The 21,066-nt window shown below is 37.3% G+C and overlaps 1 protein-coding gene across 8 annotated transcripts in view; it reads right to left on the reverse strand.

Annotated features, from left to right (window-relative positions):
* PDLIM5 (PDZ and LIM domain 5) overlaps positions 1 to 21,066 on the reverse strand; it is a 212,876-nt gene that overhangs the window by 134,309 nt on the left and 57,501 nt on the right. For 7 of the 8 annotated variants that reach the window (XM_025384629.1, XM_025384626.1, XM_025384627.1 and 4 more), the window contains exon 3: positions 7,727 to 7,878. The exons of the other annotated variant lie outside the window; for it this stretch is intronic. Coding sequence is in view for 6 of the 7 variants with exons in the window: in XM_025384626.1 (XP_025240411.1) it covers positions 7,727 to 7,878 (152 nt within the window). In the remaining variant the exon portion in view is untranslated. The remainder of the gene's footprint in view (positions 1 to 7,726; positions 7,879 to 21,066) is intronic. 8 annotated transcript variants of the gene reach the window in all.

The following is a 21,066-nucleotide window of genomic DNA, read 5'->3' on the forward strand; positions in this document are numbered from 1 at the left end:
AAAATAAAATAAGAATAAAAATACATAGTACTATATTTTCTGATGAATAAATGATGCTTGCATATCCATCTGATCTACCTTTCACCTTAAAGTGAGCAGAACAGTACAAGTCACTTTGTTAACCTGGCACAGTTTAAGATAACTCCAATGAAGAAAGTCCAATTTCCTGATTCTCTCAGCCAAAATAAGCAAACTTAAGTTGGTTTGATCTAACAGCAACTCTAGGGAACTTATCTATTTACAGTTGAAAAACCAGAATAAGAACCACTATTTTTATTACAAAAAGGGAATTTATAAATCACCTATGACCTCATTTTATAGTCTAGAAAATTAAGGCCCAGTAGTTTAGCCACCAGCCCTAAATCATACAATAAGCATGTAACAAGTGTATTTATGTCCTACTACGTAGCTAACTACTGAAATAAATGGAACAGTTAAAAACCTTATTCATCTGATGGCGAGTGATGATGAGCATTTTTTCATGTGTCTGTTGGCTGTCTGAATGTCTTCTTTTGAGAAGGGTCTGTTCATATCCTTTGCCCACTTTTTGATGGGGTTGTTTTTTTTCTTGTAAATTTGATTGAGTTCTTTATAGGTTCTGCATATTAGCCCTTTGTCGGATGAGTAGACTGCAAAAATTTTCTCCCATTCTGTAGGTTGCCTGTTCACTCTGATGGTAGTTTCTTTTGCTGTGCAGAAGCTCTTTAGTTTAATTAGATCCCATTGGTCAATTTTGGCTTTTGTTGCCATTGCTTTTGGTGTTTTAGACATGAAGTCCTTACCCGTGCCTATGTCCTGAATGGTATTACCTAGGTTTTCTTCTAGGGTTTTTATGGTTTTAGGTCTAACATTAAAAAATCAGGAAACAACAGGTGCTGGAGAGGATGTGGAGAAATAGGAACACTTTTACACTGTTGGTGGGACTGTAAAGTAGTTTAACCATTGTGGAAAACAGTGTGGCGATTCCTCAAGCATCTAGAACTAGAAATATCATTTGACCCAGCCATCCCATTACTGGGGATATACCCAAAGGATTATAAGTCATGCTGCTATAAAAACACATGCACACGTTATATTTATTGCGGCACTATTCACAATAGCAAAGACTTGGAATCAACCCAAATGTCCATCAGTGACAGACTGGATTAAGAAAATGTGGCACATATACACCATGGAATATGATGCAGCCATAAAAAAGGATGAGTTCGTGTCCTTTGTAGGGACATGGATGCAGCTGGAAACCATCATTCTCAGCAAACTATCGCAAGAACAGACAACCAAATACCGCATGTTCTCACTCATAGGTGGGAATTGAACAATGAGATGGCTTGGACACAGGAAGGGGATCATCACACACCAGGTCCTACTGTGGGGAGCGGGGAGGGGGGAGGAATAGCATTAGGAAATATACCTAATGTAAATGACGAGTTAATGGGTGCAGCACATCAACATGGCACATGTATACATATGTAACAAACCTGCACGTTGTGCACATGTACCCTAAAACTTAAAGTATAATAATAATAATGAAAAAAACCCTTATTCACAGAAACCAGTTCTAATATGGTTAATATTTATTAGACATCAAAGCTTTTGAAAGTAATTTTCTTCTTGTATCAACTGAAATAATTTTTAAAATGATCCACTTTGACTTGGATCAAAATCACAGGCAAAATATATTTGACATTTAAAAATTAGCATTGCTATTTGCCTGACTTCCTGAAGAGTAAAAATAATTTTAAATAGAATTTTTTATAGTCCAGTTGCAGTACTCCTAGAATTAGTTTCAGGTGCAGAAAAAATTATATATTTTCCATTTTTTTTTCAATGATAAAAGACAAATCAAAATAAAGTCATTCACACTTCTATATTCATTAGAAACCCAGAGTATACTGTGTCAAGTCTTATTTTTTAGGATATCATAGAAAGAAGATGTGTTTGCTTTATTATATGCCCCCAAATTAAAGTAGACATAAATAACAGTTACAAAACCACCTGACTCAAGCAAGTATCTTTATCTTACTTTTTCTTATCTAAATCCTATTTTAAGATATTGAGGTTGGGTCTAAAAATGAAACCAAATTTTGAATATACACATACATTTTCTTAAAAATTAGTAGATATATAACAGTATTCAATGCAAAAAAATTAACAAAACAAAATTACTGGCAATTTTCTTTTCGAAAACAAAAAATGAGTTTTCTCTCTTATGTTCTCTCCCTGGGAATTCTTAGGTGGAGGAGAGCAGAATTTGGCAGCAGTGGTCCTCATCCAGTGTTTCTATAGTGCTAGCAGGAAAGGGCAGCACCACCACTATTGAGTGGGGAGAGACTTGGTCTGTTCCTTCCTCTGGCCTTCCTTTCCGTAACTGTAAGTTATTTATCTCCCAAACCCTAATCTAGATCCCTGGCCAACCAGCTATAACTTCCCAGAGCTTTCTCACAATGTTTTAATAGGCCCAGGAAAACTTAAATTTGATTACAAACAAGGCAATGACCCACAAGGCTCTACAAGTTCTTGCCACTTCTACTCCCTTCCTGCTGCCTCTCTGACCTTACTTCTAACCGGTCTGCCTTCACTCACTCTGTTTGGCTATACCAGCCTCCCTGACAGAGGGCCACCACACTGGCTCTTCCCTCTGCTTGGGATACTCATGCAATTCCCTGGGGAATTGCAGTTTAAAATGGGGTGGTAAGGAAAGCCACAGTGAGGTTATTGGATATCTGGGGCATGAGTACCCCAAGTTAGAAGGTGCTCCCTATGTCCCTCATATGCTTTATTTTTCCCTATAACACTTATCCACACAAGATATATTACATATTCTGTTCACTTGTTTATTATCTGTCTCAGTCCTCTAAAATGTCAGTACTATGAAAGCAGAGATTTTTGTTTGGTTTGCTGTTCACTGCTATGTCCCTAGCATCTACAAGAGTGCCTGGCACATAGTAAGAGTTCAGGAAGTATTAGTGAAATAGATAAATGATTGCCAGTTTGGGAAATAATACCAGTGCCTATCAAAAATAGACTACTATACAAGATGCTGTGAAATACAAATAGAGTAAAAAAACATAGTCTTTGCTCTTAAAGAGTCTTCTTGAAGAACCGGGACTAATAATACACGGAGTGATTAGTAAATAACATAGGCAGTGCTAGGTATGACTATTAGCTAATTAGGTTTATTTGTATAAGACTCATGGAATTGCCCTTGTTATTCCTGATTATACCTAGTATATAATTAAACACCGAACTGAATGGCATAAACTATTTCATACAAGTTCAGAAGGGGAAAAAGGAATGAGGTGCAATAGTAGGAACAGACTGTGGGCAGGAGACACTCGATTTGGGTTTAGTGGATGTGAAGGCATGCACTGGCAGTGAACAGGTGGTAGGCATTTCAGATGAAGTGAATTTCATGACACGGCATAAAGGCAAGAGAAAGACAGTGAGAAACCCATCCTAAATGGAAGAGAGGGCATTCAGTGATGAGTGGTGGTGATCTGGAGAGGACAATATGAGGAGGACTCGATTACAAAGAACATGACCTTCTGAGCAGAGGGATTAGTCTCGATAGAATCTCATAGCATGTGCTGTTGTCTATGCCCAGCTTAGATCTCCTGGAACCCTTCTAACAGTTTGTTACACCCATTCCCCAGGTGTTTCTTCCATTGCTGCTAATGGTTCACACCAGTAACTTTCTTTGGAAGCAATATAAGCTACCTCCTAGCCCTCTTCTCTGTTTACTCACACAACATACTTCCAGGACAGCTGACAGCTAATAACTAACAAATACAAGGAAGGGGGTACAAAAGCACAGTTTCGTTGCCTCAAGGCAAGACAGACTCACTCTGTGGTGCAATTTTGTTCCCAGGTTTCCTGCTGGATCAAGTGAAGCTGGATATCCCCTGAAATCATACCTTTGCTCATCTCAGTTTCTTCTGCTTCCCAAGCCTGTTTCACTCACTCCCTTACTTAAAGGAATCCCTTACTGTATCACTTGGACAAGAATCCCCATCTCAGACTCTGCTCTAGGAAATTGGACTAAGACAAGTCTGTAAATGACGGTAGTACATATTCATGCAGAAAACTTCAAGTTTTTGAAGGAAAGAGTTCACTGAGAAAGTATTCTTGTAGGTAACTCAGTTTGGAAGAATTCAGAGTAGTCTGATTGGTGAGAAGTGGAATGAAGAAGTGACCAGAGGACAATTAAGAATGCTGTTCAGGGCTGGGCACGGTGGCTCACACCTATAATCCCAGCACTTTGGGAGGACAAGGCGGGCAGACAGATCACGAGGTCAAGAGATCAAGACCATCCTGGCCAACATGGTGAAACCCCATCTCTACTAAAAATACAAAAATTAGCTGGGTATGGTGGCACGCGCCTGTAGTCCCAGCTACTTGGGAGGCTGAGGTTGGAGAATTGCTTGAACCTGGGAAGTGGAGGGTGCAGTGAGCTGAGATTGTGCCATTGCACTCCAGCCCGGGTGTCTCAAAAAAAAAAAAAAAAAGAATGCTGTTCAGGCCAGGCGCAGTGGCTCATGCCTGTAATTCCAGCAGTTTGGGAGGCCGAGACAGGCGGATCACTTGAGGTCAGGAGCTCGAGGCCAGCCCGGATAACATGATGAAACCCCATCTCTACTGAAAATACAAAAAAAAAATCAGCCAGGCACAGTGACACGCGCCTGTAATCCCAGCTATTCGGGAGGCTGAGGTAGGAGAATCCCTTGAACCCGGGAGGTAGAGGCTGCAGTGAGCTGAGGAGATGGTGCCACTGCACTCCAGCCTGGGCGACAGAGCAAGATTCAGTCTCAAAAAAAAAAAAAAAAAAAAAAGCTGTTAAAACTCGGAAAACATACTTACTTTGATATAAGAGAGAAAATTTGAGGAGAGAATGGTCCTGGTATAGAGAAGAATCACAGATAACTCTTCAAAGTTGTATTTTTTCCTTAAAAGGCAGAAATATTTCTTCAGTAGCACTGTCAATATTATACCATGAATTTTGTTAACCACACACACTATCTAAGCAGGCTGACATTACCTAACATAAGAAGTGTTCAAAAACTTGAAGAGAATGTCAATGAATAACAATGACTCTAAAATATTCCCCAACAGTTTGGGTCCTTGAATGCCTATTATTTAGAAATACAAAGATACGATTAAGTAGTATACTCAAATGTTTATAACAAGTCGATTTTGTAAGTTGGTTTTTTAGATTCCGTATAAGCAGCCTAAAAGAATCTTTATTAGAATCAGTAGCAGACTACATAAATTGGAAAGGCATTCAAACAGGACAACATCTGGTTTTTATCTATTCTTATGGGGCCCAAAGTGTTTTCAATAGAAAATAAGATACTGGTTCCTGGGTCATAAAATAAGCAGCACAATGTGGAAACAAGCAGGCTGGTATGAAAGAAATTGTACGAAAGAAATTGTACGCAGCCCATGAAAGAGCTCATAAACTTTCAGTTTTAGAATGTGTAAAACAGCCTGTCATCATCTCTATTTGTTGTGCTTTCTTGGTATCTCAAACAAGTTAAGTTTCTTGACCTCTTGATTTCCCTTCAAAATTCATACTTGGTAAATTAAAAATGACTACTTTCATTTGATTAGGAACAACTTTCATGTTACATGTCTCAATATAGAGAACAGAAGAATACTAATGAAACAAATTTTTTTATAACCAATGACTTTTCTTATTGACTACTTTCCTATGCATTAAAATGTATAGCTAATAGCCTATCAAAATTTAAAATACATATAAACATTGATTCAGCAGTCCCACTGAAAAGAATTTCTCTAAGTTTTTTAAAAAGACCCTAAAGAGGAAACTGGTTAGAAAGTCATGATACCTCAAAATAGATCTGTATGTCCAAGTCAGTCTAAGTTTGTAAAAACAATTTCCTTTTCAGTTTTAATACCAAATTGATATTCACTCAGACAGGTAAATATAATTTACCCTGTAGAAATTCTTTCACTAGCAATCCCTAGGACAGCAGTAGCAAAACACAGAGCACTGCCTAAGTGTTTTTCACAAAACACGACTCCTAGGAGGGGCTCCAAGAAAAAGGTTCCATAGACAAATACTTTGGGAAGGTACCAGGTTTTATTTCCCTCTTTCTTTTCAATTTTACTTTTTTTGGGTGGGGAGGGGCGGCGGCAACAGAGTATCACTCCATTGCCCAGGTTGGAGTACAGCGGCACGATCTCGGCTCACTACAATCTCTGCCTCTAGAGTTCAAGTGATTTTCCTGCCTCACCCCCAAGTAGCTGGGTTTACAGGCATGTGCCACCACACCCATCTAATTTTTGTATTTATAGTAGAGACTGGGTTTTACCATGTCGGCTAGGCTGGTCTCAAACTCCTGACCTCAGGTGATCCACCCACCTCGGCCTCCCAAAGTCCTGGGATTACAAGTGTGAGCCACAGCGCCCAGCCTATTTCCCTCTTAAAGATTCATAACATACATGATAATTTATGGAAGACTTAGATAATTATATGCAATATAATTATGGAAGACTTAAATAATTATATGCAATATAATTATGGAAGAGATTGGGGAGGCAGAAAAAGTGGTGTTTTCCAAATCTGATAGAATTCAGAATACTTTTTGTAATCATCAAAAACAAGATTTGCTTAAAACCCTCCACAACTACCTCGTATATGATCAAACTACCTTCATTATAAAGCTGAAGGTTCACAGCTACCCTTCTATCACTCTCCATTTGCCCTTTCTCCTCCCTTGCCTTCGGCCCAGGATACTACAGTGATCAAACTTTATAAGTCATAATAACCACAGAGAACTTCAACAAATATAACTCCTGGTCTTTCCTCCCAGAAATTCGGATTCAGTATAGACATCAGTATTTTTAACAAGCACTCCAGGTGATTTTGGTGCAGGTTTCAAATGATGGGATCCTCAAAATACCTGATATATTATAAACAATGTGATGATTAATTATTTTATAATTTGAGGCCAGAGTGACTTTAGAAAGCAGTAAGTTCAAAAAGTCCAGCCTTCAAAGGACTGTATTAAAAATTATTTTTCTACTCAGAAAAAAAGAGAGAAAAAGACAAACTAACGAAAGCAAAATCATATCCTAAAAGAATATCCTTTAATATACTGCTCAGAATTTTACCTAACAGAAAGAACTCTTAGCCTGCACTCCATTGAGCAATTTCAAGAATTCCTGAATTCTCTGAAGCTGTATACACAATTTTTTTTTTTTTTTTTTTTTGAGACAGGATCTTGTTCTGTCACCCAGGCTGGAGTGCAGTGGCACAATCAGAGCTTCATGCAACCTTGACCTCCTGGGCTCAAGCAATCCTCCTGCCTCAGCCTCCTGGGTAGCTGGGACTACAGGCCCATGACACCATGCCTGGCTAATTTTTTTATGTTTTGTAGAAACAAGCACTCATTATATTGGCCCAGCTGGTCTCAAACCCCTTAGCTCAACCAATCCTCCCACCTTGGCCTCCCAAAGTGCCGAGATTACAGGCCCACACAATTTTTATTAGTATGGAAATACATGCCTTTTGATGGGGAAATAACTCATAGCTTTCAGCAATTCTCATGCTGCTCAATTATCCAATTTAAGAGCCATTATATTTTTTATTTACCTGAAACAATGGCAGCAGAAACTGAGTCTTAGTTAACACCATGAGTCAGACACACAAAAACACATTCCTCAATGTTGGTTTCTCTTTCAGGACAAACAGAAAGCAACTTACCTTTGCAGAGTCATATTCAAAGAGCCTGTACAACCCTTAATCTTATTCTGGGCTTCAAGATGAGTCATTCCTTGTGCACTTATTCCATCAATGCTGAGAACCACATCGCCTATTCTTACATTTGCCTGGGATGCCTTGCCGCCATCTTTTAGCTGTAATAAATACATTTCATTAGGAGTGTCATTCTGAAAAAGAATAATAAATGCTGATAAAAATTATACTTTTGCTTATACCAAAAGCATATTAATATACTGAGTAACACAAAACTATCTTGTTCAACATGTAAAGAATTTTAGCATGTAAAGTTAAAATTCAAATGATTTAAATGTTTATTTTCTTAAATTCTTATTTGTTCTATATATATCAAAAAAAAAAAAACGAATTTTCTGAGAAAGATTCCCTGATCATTTCTCCATTTCTTTATTGTGCAACAGTAGTTGTGTGATTTTTATCAATCAGGAAGAGAAGCAGCCAAGGAAACTTCACATTTTAGCAGAATAAAAAGAATGCAATCTGAATGGGGTTTTTATACTCTTTTGGAAATAATTTTTTAAAACTCTTAACAGCTGTATTTTTGTTTGAGCACAAAGACGAATAGAGAGGGAAGATCTGCTAAACAATCCTTCCTGTCGAGTCCAGTTCATATGCAGCGTTTGGGGACTGAATTCTTTCAGATTCCAAGCCCAAATATCTTTTATACTAGGTGTGCTTCCTGCTGTAGGCATTTGCAGAAGGGAAACTCTTTGTATCTGAGACAACTCGACTTTTTTGCGTGTGTCACAGTCCTTAATCCTTAGTCTTTCTTCTCCTGCTCAATAAAATCTTCTATGTGTTTACATTATTTAGTTTGATCTCCTCCAAATTTCGTGTGTATATATTTCATTGCCCCAAAAGAAGCACATATATTACGCTGGGATAAGTGACAGTGAACTTTTCATAGATACCTAGAAATATGAAACAAGTACAAATTAAAGAAACCATTCAAATTCAAATGACAACTCAGCATTCAATAAGTACAAGTAGATCATACTGAATACTGAGTTGCTGGAGGATGGGAGATACTAGGCCTGAAAAAGCAAGTAAATAACCAGTATTCATCTAGTACTTGAAACTAAAATCTTATACAGAGTTTCTGTTTGAGATGATGAAAAAGTTCTAGAAATAGATAAGTCAGAAGGTTGCACAACACCGTGACTGTATTCAGTGAATGCAACTGAATTACACATTTTATTTTATTTTATTTTATTTATTTATTTTTTTTTTTTTTTGAGACGGAGTCTCGCTCTGTCGCCCAGGCTGGAGTGCAGTGGCCGGATCTCAGCTCACTGCAAGCTCCGCCTCCCGGGTTCACGCCATTCTCCGGCCTCAGCCTCCCGAGTAGCTGGGACTACAGGCGCCCGCCACCTCGCCCGGCTAGTTTTTTGTATTTCTTAATAGAGACGGGGTTTCACCGTGTTAGCCAGGATGGTCTCGATCTCCTGACCTCGTGATCCGCCCGTCTCGGCCTCCCAAAGTGCTGGGATTACAGGCTTGAGCCACCGCGCCCGGCCCACATTTTAAAATGATAAACCACTTTGGGAGGCCAAGGCAGGCAGATCCCTTGAGGTGAGGAGTTTCAGACTAGCCTGGCCAACATGGTGAAACCCCATCTCAACCAAAAGTACAAAAATTAGCCAGGCGTGGTGGCGCACACCTGTACTCCCAGCTACTCAGGAGGCTGAGACAGGAGAATAGATTGAACCTGGGAGGCAGAGGTTGCAGTGGGCCAAGATCGCACCACGGCACTCTGGCTTAGGCAACAGAGCAAGACTCCATCCTCCTCAAAAATAAAAAATAAAATAAAATGATAAACATGGTTAACTTCTATGTTATGTATATTTTATCACAGTTTAAAAAAACACCAATGATTTTAGAAAACATTTAAAGAAAACAGTTCTGAAAGCAAGCGAGCTACACACCACTTTGGGACTTTGGGAAGGTTGTTCCACTTACGCTATCAGGTTATCATAATGATTATACATAGATAATATAGTTGGATAAATGTTAGCTATCACTGTATTATCATTCCCTTGATCTCAGATTACTGATCTGAGAAATGTGGGGCCTGCACCAGACGATCTAAGAGGCCTTCTAAGGTCCCCGCCAGTTTTAAAAGTTTATCTGTGAGCTGCTACGTATACAAAGTTACAGGTTTGATCCTACAATAAAAGTGAAATCTGGAAGGCTTCTGTGACACAAAGGGACATCTATTCCCTACTAAAATCCACAAACGAATTAAAATTTGACATCTTTGTAAAGAGAGAAAGTAAACATAAGTCATCCTAGATTTTATTTTAGCAAAGAAGGACAGGCATTAAACAAAAAATTAACTAGAAATAGAAAGCAGTTAAATTACCTCACCACCCTCACATAAAGTAGCCTTAAAACAGAAACACGGAAATCTATGGGCATTTGTTCTAAATGTGCCCAACAGAAACAACTTAAATACTCCTAGTTCAGTAGTAATATAAAGGTAATGAACAATGTAGAGAGAAAATAATGGAATCAAAGACAATGTCATAACCAGATAACTTTTCTTATTCTGCTCCCTTTACATACTAGATCTCTTGAGAGTCTATCATCTCAAGATGTTCAAAACCAATTTCTTAGAATTACCTTCCTTTCTAGGACTGCTTTTATTCTGTCACCCTTATTTTCAAATCATGGAGCACAGGAATCCTATAGCCACATGGATTCTGCCTCTTAAGTACCACATCTAGGAAAATTACTAAATGTAACAATGTAAATGTGATCTGTCCATCCTTCCATTCCTCTCCTATGATAGTCCAAGTCTTGATCATCTTTCACCTTGCTCTTGCGTACTTGCCTTCCACTAGAGTTTTCTACAGACCTTTCCTACCTTCACATCTCCATATTTGTCTCCTTTTCTTCCATTTTAACATTCCCGAATGGTGGCCCCATTACCTCTTGCACTGGAAAGTTCTAATCATATCAACTCCCTATTTATAAAATGAGAGTAGAAAAATTGCAAATGTCTTCTGCTTCCTATAATGTAAAGAAAATACAAGCCATCTATAATTTGTCACCAATCTGTTTCCAGCTTCAAAACAAGTTCCATAAGGTCAGGGATCATGTTTTATAATTTGTTCTTCTCCGAGAGCCTTGAATATTGTAGGTTTTCTAAAACTTTCACAACTTCCTTGGTAACTTTGTTAACAAGTATTAGGAAGAACTTAACTGTACTGAATCTTAATTCTTTCTCAACCAATTAGCACAAATGGAAACAAAAGTCTATCATGGGCTTAACAATCTTTCATATATTTAAAATACCATACAAACTCCTTTTTGTTTACAGTGTTTCAACTTGGTAATATGAATCATCTTGAGTTTTCGACACTGATGTCTTTTTGGAATCTCTAACCATCTTCACTATTCTCTATATGATGTAAACTTAAGGGCATGATGAGCTTGAACTAATGCTATATATAGTGGGAAATGCCCAATACACAGAAAAACAAATTTAGGACTTGTAAAAAGGAACACTTAACTAAATACTCCTATGAGCTTCATTTATCTCCAAAACCACTTCCTCAATCTGTTCACTCATTAGAAAGATAAATGTTGCCTTTCTCTTAATTGGGTAGGATGTAGCATTATCAGTCTAAGCAGCCAAGGAGAGACTACAAAGTCATTCATTATTTGCACAGCTCTTTTTTTGTTTGTTTGTTTCACTGTTTTTCAAGCCTGAATAGCTTGCATTTGTTTAAAGCAGTAGTAACTTTCTGTCATCAGTACATCTTGTACACGGCAGCCGTAAGTGTGTATGTATTTCATAAATGCACAGTGTAGGAAGGAAGCAGTTGTGGGAGGCTCCTGGGTTGAGCTCAGTATAAATCAAACTAATCACAAGCAAATGCTTCCTTTTTGATCTTTAAATGCATTTTTCAGTACTGCTATCCAATTTTCCACAGACTTAATTGCAGCAGTGTGCTTCTTCAAAAACATTACTTTGTGGTCTCACTTTAGTTGCAAGCACACATGGCTGTACATGTTGGAACTGCCTCTGAGTTCCGGTTTGTTCACTGATGCTGAAATGAAGGAAAACCAGAAAACTGTATGCTCCTGAAGAGAGTGTTATCTTTACTAAGCCTCCCCATTCACTTCAGTACAAAAGGATCTAGTATCAGTTATCTGTACTCAGATTAAAACTCATCCCTAGGAACAGCTGCATTTTAACCCTTTTATCTGTAACCATGGATTACAAGAAGTCTTCTCTTGAAAAGGAAGTCCAGTCTTCAGCAAGCAGATAGGAAAGATTGTGGGAGTTTGGGGGAGAATGTAAAAGAAAATGGAATAAGAGCCTTGAGCTTGCCCATCTTAGTTTACTAGGAAAGACCCAAAGGTAAATTTTTTTCAGTTTAGGAAGGTAGCTCCTCTCACATAGTGTTTTACTGTCCTAAGAAAGAAATGACCCAGAAGAAGTAATCAGTACTATATTTACCAAGCATGAACAGTAAATCGGGGACTTTGGGGATGCTTCATCATTCCTCTCTTTTGTAAGGTAGTTGTAGTCTGTTTTACAGATGGGAAAACAGAGCTTCAATGTGATCAAATAACTTGTCTATGTCCATACAACAATAAGACCACAATACTGAGCACAGGCTTGGAGGTCAGGCAAATAGGAGTTCATATTCATGCTCTGCCATTTACTAGTTGTGTGACCTGAATTAGTTGACCTCTCTAAGTCCCAGTTTCCGCTCTTTGAAAATGAGGACTATAATTCCACCTGCCTCACAGAGCCGCTGAGCAGGTTAAATAATATACCAGGACAGCATGTACCACAAAATGCACTGGAAATGTTCAATATTATTGTTTATTCTTACACGATGTCACAAATTCACATAGGCGGGAAGCCTACTTCAAGGTAATACAGGGCAGGGAAGACAGCGTTTCAAACTGACTGGTCAGACCTCCTTCTGGCTTTTCACTTCCTTCCTTAAACTTCCTTCTGCTTCTCTAAGCCTAACTTTCCCCTCACTCAGCAACAGAAATGAATATGCCACACATTCAGAGCATAATTCACTGCATCTCCCTTCCCTGCTTACTACTATCCAATTATGAGTTTCCCAAAATCCATTCCTAAAGAATGGTAGCCTCTTGTCACTTCTCAGAAGCATTAGGTGTTGTCACTGTACCAAAAGGCCAAAGGATAAAAATCAATAAAGTGATGTTGGTGAAGAACTCTTGAGCTGGAGGTCAGAGAAGGACAGGAATAAAAGAAAAAAAGAAGAGAGGGAAACAAAGGAGAGTATTGGTATAGAAGGTAGAGGAGGGAACCAAGACCATGAGGAAAGAAAGATGTCCCAGGTGTTAGAAAGCAAGATCCAGGCTTTAACTCTAGGTGTGATATATATCCAAGTACATATGCACAAAATAATATTTAAACTGAACAGAACATCAAAATAACAATTAGAGAAGAGAGAAGATTCTATGTTCTGATTTGTATTTAAAATAATATACATGAATAAATTAGTAACTATGATTTCGAGTAAATTTTCTCACCGTAATACTTGTGTGTTAAACATCTCATTAATTTATTGTTGTCAAATAAAATTTATAACTAAAACTACCCAAAATGCTTAGCCACCAAATACAGTGTTCCAGTATATGTTCCTAATCATTTTAACAATAAGAGAAAAAGTAGTACTGTGTCTCTATAAAATTATACTGAAAATAAAATATTAGTATCTCAAGACAGCAGATCACTTAGACAAGGAACTCAAAAGTGCACTAAATGGAAAACTTATCCACAAACAAGCATGTTATTTAGGATTTATAAGGAGTTAGATATATCTGCTACACTAACTCTTCCCCTTAGCTATTACCTCTTGAGAGCACTTCCATCACAAACAAACCAATAGAGCTTTCAGTTTTAAAAATTATAACCCATTATGGCAGGTATCATTTTAAATAAGTCTAACCATCTAAGATTTCTCTTTAATATGATCATTCAGTGTAGCTCCTATATGCCCTAAGCTTTTCCATAAAGAGGCACAATGTTTAACCGTAACAGTGACTCCAGGGTCTTAGAATTCTCTATATATGAAATTTATCCTTCTAAATCGCAGGAAATACTCAAAATGTACACAAAAACCTCTATTTGCTTTTCCTTGGAAATAAGCCAGCAGTTGCCAAATTAAGAAAATAGGCATCAGCAATAGAAATTATTTATAATATAGACAGGTAACACCATTTTAATAGTCAGATGTTTACTAAGTAGAACAATTTATGCTGATTCGAAAGAAATTTACTTTGGTGATTATCCTATAACGTACTACAGGCAACAAGTAGGAGACGTGTACCTATATAATGAGCCACTATCAAAGGGCAAGTTTCAATCTTCTGCATATTTTCAACAAATATGGAATGCTTGGAAACACATGACCCTAACACCATGGGTATGGCAGGAATGCCGTCAGACACAGTAAATGTAAAAAAGGAACATATAAACATGAGAGCTACAGAAAGAAACACTAACAGAAATTTCCCATGTCCACAAACCCTGGGAACCAAACCATGGGAAAATGGAAGCTGTTGTTTTTCTAACAGTGCTGTTACCAAAATTTGAAGAATTATGCTAATAAAATTACATCAATCTGAAAAACAAGACTTTCTTGAGTCAGAAAAAGTACGGAGAAAAGTGTTATTTTTCTTAAGATCTAATTAATAAGCAATCTTGAATTTTGTTTTAAAATGTATTTTCCAGTACCTGCTGTTAAATAAAAAATTTGAATCTGGACATATGAGACTATTGTTGACAGTTTCTAGTTATCTCTCTCCCACATATTTCCCAGGATACCATAAACATGACTACATGACGTTTTTTTTACATCACCATCCCCTTGCAAAACACCTACATAAAAATGTGTGGGCATTACACCTATGACAGAGAACTTTCACGTAACTTGCTTTCCTACCAACAATAGGTACTACTCAACCCACTCAATAACACACATAAAGAAAATCCCAGTGAAATTTTTACTAGCAACTGAGGGACTAGCGAAGCGAGCAGAAGTAAAGAAAATGTGTGAAGTGCTGATTTTCACCCCCAATGTATGCATTAAAGCTTTTTTCAAATCCTAATTGGTTTATTACCTTCCTAGTGCTTGTTAATCTACCTTATAATACTACACTTCAGCACTGAACATTGTTCTGTCCTGCACTATTTGTTGTTATATAATGTTGGCACTTTGACCAGTCTACAAATGCTATTCAACTACATTTAAAATGTCAATCTCTGGTTTAGATGTCTAATGTAACATCCCTCTTAAAATCTAAGGCTGGGGTGGGCACAGTTGTTCATGCCTGTAATACTAGCACTTTGGGAGACTGAGGTGGGAGGATCGCTTGAGCCCAGGAGTTTGAGACCAGCCTGGGCAGCATAGTGAGACCCTATCTCTACAAAAAATTAAAAAATTTAGACAGGCATGGTATGTGCACCTGTAGGCCCAGCTACTCAGGAGGCTGAGGCAGGAGGATGACCTGAGCCCAGGAGATCGAGGCTGCAGTGAGCCATGATTGCACTACCATACTCCAGCCTGGGTAACAAATGAGACCTCATATCAATTTTTTAAAAAAGCAGAAAGAGAGAGAGACAGAGAGAGAGAGAGAGACTGCTTTGGATTTATTACCTTTTTCTGTGAAATAAAATGATATGCCTTTTTGTAGATTAGAATAGTAGGGAAATAAAACAAGCAATCACTGATGTCTTTCTGTGAGCAAATGTATAATCCTGACTCATATGAGCAGTACTTACTTTAACAGTGGGTCTTCTTTTGGTTATGCCAATTTTACTCAAAAGTTAGAGAATACACCTTATATGGTAGCAATGAGGAGAATACCTCAAAGTATGTGTCATCATTCCTTATAAAACCAAACAGAAGAGGGCAATTATGTCTCTTTCCTTATGTAGTCATGGAGCTATCTAGTTCAAACACAGGGCTTTTGCTGATATGGCACGGTCTGTTCTACTAGTCTCTTTCCTATGATGAGCCCTTATTTAGTAAAACAGCATCTTACTCTACTCTACCAAAGGCCAAACAAATAGAAACACGTCTTCATCAACTGTGATTTACTACTGAGATGCCTCATTAACAATTTTGACTTACAGCTAATCTATATATGTCTAAATCCAAAGTGTTTATGTGTGAATATACTACTAGAAATGTGAAAGTATGATAGTCTGTAAAAAGAACACATCCATAAACATCTGAAAATCAAATTTGTTAATTACAGAGAAATCAGCGTTTCTATGTAGTCTACTCTGGAATAGTGAGAGAAATGATAGGAAATGTCACAAATAATTATAAAAACTAAAAGCAAATTAGTCAAATCTACTATATCTGGGAATGGATTAACAATGATAATCATACATTTCAACTCTCCCTCAATGATGAGACAAATCTTCTGAAATTGTATGCAAATTCTGTGCAAGCATGCATGTATTTTCCATTGAGTGGGACCACAACTTTCCACAAATTCTCAAAGGCGTCTATAACCAAAAAAATGTTAAGAACTTACGATTTAATGAAATGTGAGAACAGAGTTTCTCTAAGTGTGGTTGGTAACCACCACGCCAGCATACTTCTATGATAGGAGGAAAAATCACAGGCCTTTCAAAACCCATAAGCTAAAGATTTTCGAAACAAAAGCTCAAGAAAATTTCAGAACTTTTAAAACAGAATGCTTCTTCCAAATGGTGCAAAATCATGATTTCACATGTTAAGGTAAGTATAGCTTATAAAAACAGGGATTCGCTTTTTAAAAACCTCTATAATCTTCAAAATGTTAATCATTAACATTTAACAAGGGCCTATTCCAACAAGGCATTACCTTCAATTCTAAGAAAAGATTAAAGAAGAGGCAAAGTTGTTTCTCTCATCTACTGTTTTATACTATTTCACTTTTCAAATGTGTATACAACTCTCCATAATACAATGCTCCTCAAACTCACTGTATCTTATATTTCTATTTAAGTATATTGTACACAGATATAAACACAAAACACAATAAACATCTGATGAACTATCACACTGCAAATCAAAGTTTGCAGGCTACTATTTAGTCTTTTAAGTTACTTCCTAATTTTTTTGTTCTTATACATAAAGTAATGAATGATACTATACTTCTATTTTGGCATATGTATCTGTTTCTTTAGAAATTCTTTCTTAAAAGGTATGCACATTTAAAAATAAAATCAGAAATTAAAAAGGAGACATTACTACTGATACTGCAGAAATCCAAAGGATCATTAGTGGCTACTATGAGCAACTGTAAGCCAATAAATTGGAAAATCTAGAAGAAGGGACAAATTCCTAGACACATATAACTTACCAAGACTGAACCAGGAAGAAATCCAAAACCTGAACAGATCAATAATATGTAATAAGACTGAAGCCATAACAGAAAGTCTCCCAGTAAAGAGAAGCCTGGGACCCAGTGGCTTCATTGCTGCTGAAGTCTACCAAACATTTGAAGAACTAATACAATCCTACTTAAACTGTTCTGAAAAGTAAAAAAGGAGAGAATATTTTCAAATTCATTATATGAGGCCAGTATTACCCTGATTCCAAAACCAGACAAAGGCACATCAAAAAATGAAAACTGCAGGCCAATATCTCTGATGAACATTGATGCAAAAATCCTCAAGAAAATACTAGGAAACTGAGGCTGGGTGCATTGGCTCACGCCTGTAATCCCAGAACTTTGGGAGGCTGAGGAGGGCAGATCACGAAGTCAGGAGATTGAGAACATCCTGGCCAACATGGTGAAACCTCGCCTCTACTAAAAACACAAAAAATTAGCCGGGCTTGGTGGCGGGCACCTGTAGTCCCAGCTACTCAGGAGGCTAAGGCAGGAGAATGGCGTGGACCCAGGAGGTGGAGCTTGCAGTGAGCCGAGATCACGCCACTGCACTCTAGCCTTGGCGACCGGGCGAGACTCCGTCTCAAAAAAAAAAAAGAAAAAGAAAAAGAAAATACTAGCACACTGAATTCAACAATACATTAGAAATATCATTCATCCTGACGAAGTGAGACTTATCCCTGGGATGCAAGGATGGTTAAACATATGGAAATTAATCAGTGTGATGCATCATATCAACAAGATGAAGGACAAAAACCATATGATCATTTCAATTGATGCTGAAAAAGCATTTGATAAAATTCAACATTCCTTCAAGATATAAACCCTCAAAAAACTGGGAATAGAAAGAACATACCACAATATAATAAAAGCCATATATGACAGATCACAGCTAGTATCATATTGAATGGGGAAAAACTGAAAATCTTTCCTCTAAAATCTGGAACATAACAAGAATGGCCATTTTCATCACTCTTACTCAATACAGTACTGGAAGTCCTAGCTAAAACAATCAAACAAACAAAAAAGATATAAAGTGTATCCAAATTGGAGTGGAAGAAGTCAAATTATCCTTATTTGCAGATGATATGATCTTATATTTGGAAAAACCTGAAGAACCCACACACACACACAAAAAGCATTTAGAACTAATAAACAAATTCAGTAAAGTTGCAGGATACAAAATCAACATACAAAAATCAGTAGCATTTCTATATGCCAAAAATGAACAATCCAAAAAAGTAATCCCATTTACAATAGCCACAAATTAAATTAAGTACCTTAGAATTAACTTATCCAAAGAAGATCCCTACAATGAAAACTATAAAATGCTGATGAAAGAAAAGGAAGAGGACAGGAACAAATGGAAAGATAGTCCATGTTCATGGACTGAAAGAATCAATACTGTTAAAATGTCCATATTACCCAAAGCAATCTATAAATTCAATAGAATCTCTATCAAAATACCAATGACATTCTTCACAGAAACAGAAAAGGCAATCCTAAAATTTATATGAAACCATAAAAGATCCATAATAGCTAAAGTTATCCTTAGCACAAAGAACAAAACTGGAGGAATCACATTATCTTATTTCAAATTACACTACAGGGTTATACTAACCAAAACAGCATGGTACTGATAAAAAACAGAAATAAAAACCAATAGAATACAGAACCCAGAAGAAAATCCACACACCTGCAAGAAACTCATTTTCAACAGAATTGCCAACACCATACACTGGGGAAAAGACAGTCTCTTTAATAAATGGTGCCGAGAAAACTGAATATCCACATGCAAAAGAATGAAACCAGACCTCTATCTCTTATCATATACAAAAATCAAACCAAAATGGATTAAAGACTTAACTCTAACACCTCAAACTATGAAACTACTACAAGAAAACACTGGAGAAACTCTCCAGGGCATTGGTCTGGGCAAAAATTTCTTCAGCAATACCCTACTAGCATAGGCAATGGACAAATGGGACACATCAACTTTAAAAGTTTCTACACAACAAAGGAAACCATCAACAAAGTGAAGAGACAAAGCACAGAACAGGAGAAAAAAATTGCAATCTACCCTTCTGACAAACAACTCTGTATGGAAAAAAAAATCTAAAAATCCAATTAAAAAACTGGCAAAAGATTTGAATAGACATTTCTCAAATGGCAAACAAGCATATGAAAAGGTGCTCAACACTGATCATCAGAGAAAGGCAAATCAAAACTATGAGATATCATCTCATCCCAGTTAAAATGGCTTTTATCCAAAATACAGGCAATAACAAACGCTTCAAAATACAAGAAAAGGGAACCCTTGTACACTGTTGGTGGGAATGTAAATTAGTACAACACTATGGAGAACAGTTTAAAGGCTTCTCAAAATTACACAGTGGGTCACGCCTGTAATCCCAGAACTTTGGGAGGCCAAGGCAGGTGGATCATGAGGTCAGGAGATTGAGACCATCTGGGCCAACATGGTGAAACCCCATCTCTACTAAAATTACAAAAATTAGCCGGGTGTGGTGGGGCATGCCTGTAGTCCCAGCTACTCAGGAGGCTGAGACAGGAGAATCGCTTGAACCTGGGAGGTGGAGGTTGCAGTGAGCTGAGATCGCACCACTGCACTTCAGCCTGGGTGACACAGCAATACTCCATCTAAAAAAAAAAAAAAAAAAAAAAATAGAGCCACTATATGATCCAGCAATCCCACTGCTGGGTATATACTTAAAAGAAAGGAAATCAGTATATTGAAGAGACTCTTTCATGTTTGTTGCAGCAGTATTCACAACAGCCAAGATTTGGAGGCAACCTAAGTGTCCATCAACAGGTGAATGGACAAAGAAAATGTGATACATACACACTTTGGAGTACTATTCAGCCATAAAAAGGAATAAGATCCTGTCATTTGCAACCACATGAATGGAAGTAGAGATCATTATGTTAAGTTTAAAAAAACCAGGCACAGAAAGCTAAACACATTTTCACTTACCTGTGGAATGAAAAAAGCCAAAATAATTGAATTCATTGACAGACAGAGTAGAAGGATGGTTACCAGCGGCTGGGAAAGGTAGTGGAGGAGCGAGAGAGTGAGAGTGTGTGTGTGTGTGTGTGTGTGTGTGTGTGTGTGTTGGGGGGGATGGTTGATGGGTAAACAGTTTAAATGAATGTATGAGACAACTTCATAGTACAACAGGGTAGCTATAGTTAATAATAATTGTACATTTTAAAATAAGAGTGTTCTTGGATTGTTTGTAACACAAAGGGTAAATGCTTCAGGAGATGGAGACCCGATTCTCCATGATATGAATATTATGCATTTCATGCCTGTATGAAAACATCTCAGGTACTTGATAAATATATACACCTACTATGTACCCACAAAAATAAAAAAATAAAAAGGTATGCACACTAAAATTTCTGTTCTATGATACTAGGTTGCTAGCCAGAATATTTGTGGCCATTTATAGTTTCACAAACTATGTATGAAAGTGCCTGACAGTCCATGCCCTTGCAACCCTTAGTATTATAAAGGAAACCTGAGGGCAATTCTAGCACTATTACCACTAACAAACCTAGTGACTTTGGGCAAGCCATTTATATCTGTGGCCTCATTCTGCTTAGCTGTACAAGATGGTTAGATCAAATGTTTCTAGCGTCCTTTTCAATTCTAAGAGGTGATAAATATTTACATAGACTTTACAATTTTTCATTAGTCTAAACAGTTATTAACACTAATACTCATTTTTCATATGGGCAATAAATTTGTACTCTTCTCCAGTTGCTACAGATATATTATTTTTATTTCCTTATTTTATTTTATTTGCACCACCACGCCCAGTTAATTTTTGTATTTTTTTAGTAGAGATGGGGTTTCACCATGTTGGTCAGGCTGGTCTCCAACTCCTGACCTCAAG

The sequence above is a fragment of the Theropithecus gelada genome, chromosome 5, assembly GCF_003255815.1.
Source record: "Theropithecus gelada isolate Dixy chromosome 5, Tgel_1.0, whole genome shotgun sequence".
NCBI classification, from domain to species: domain Eukaryota; kingdom Metazoa; phylum Chordata; class Mammalia; order Primates; family Cercopithecidae; genus Theropithecus; species Theropithecus gelada.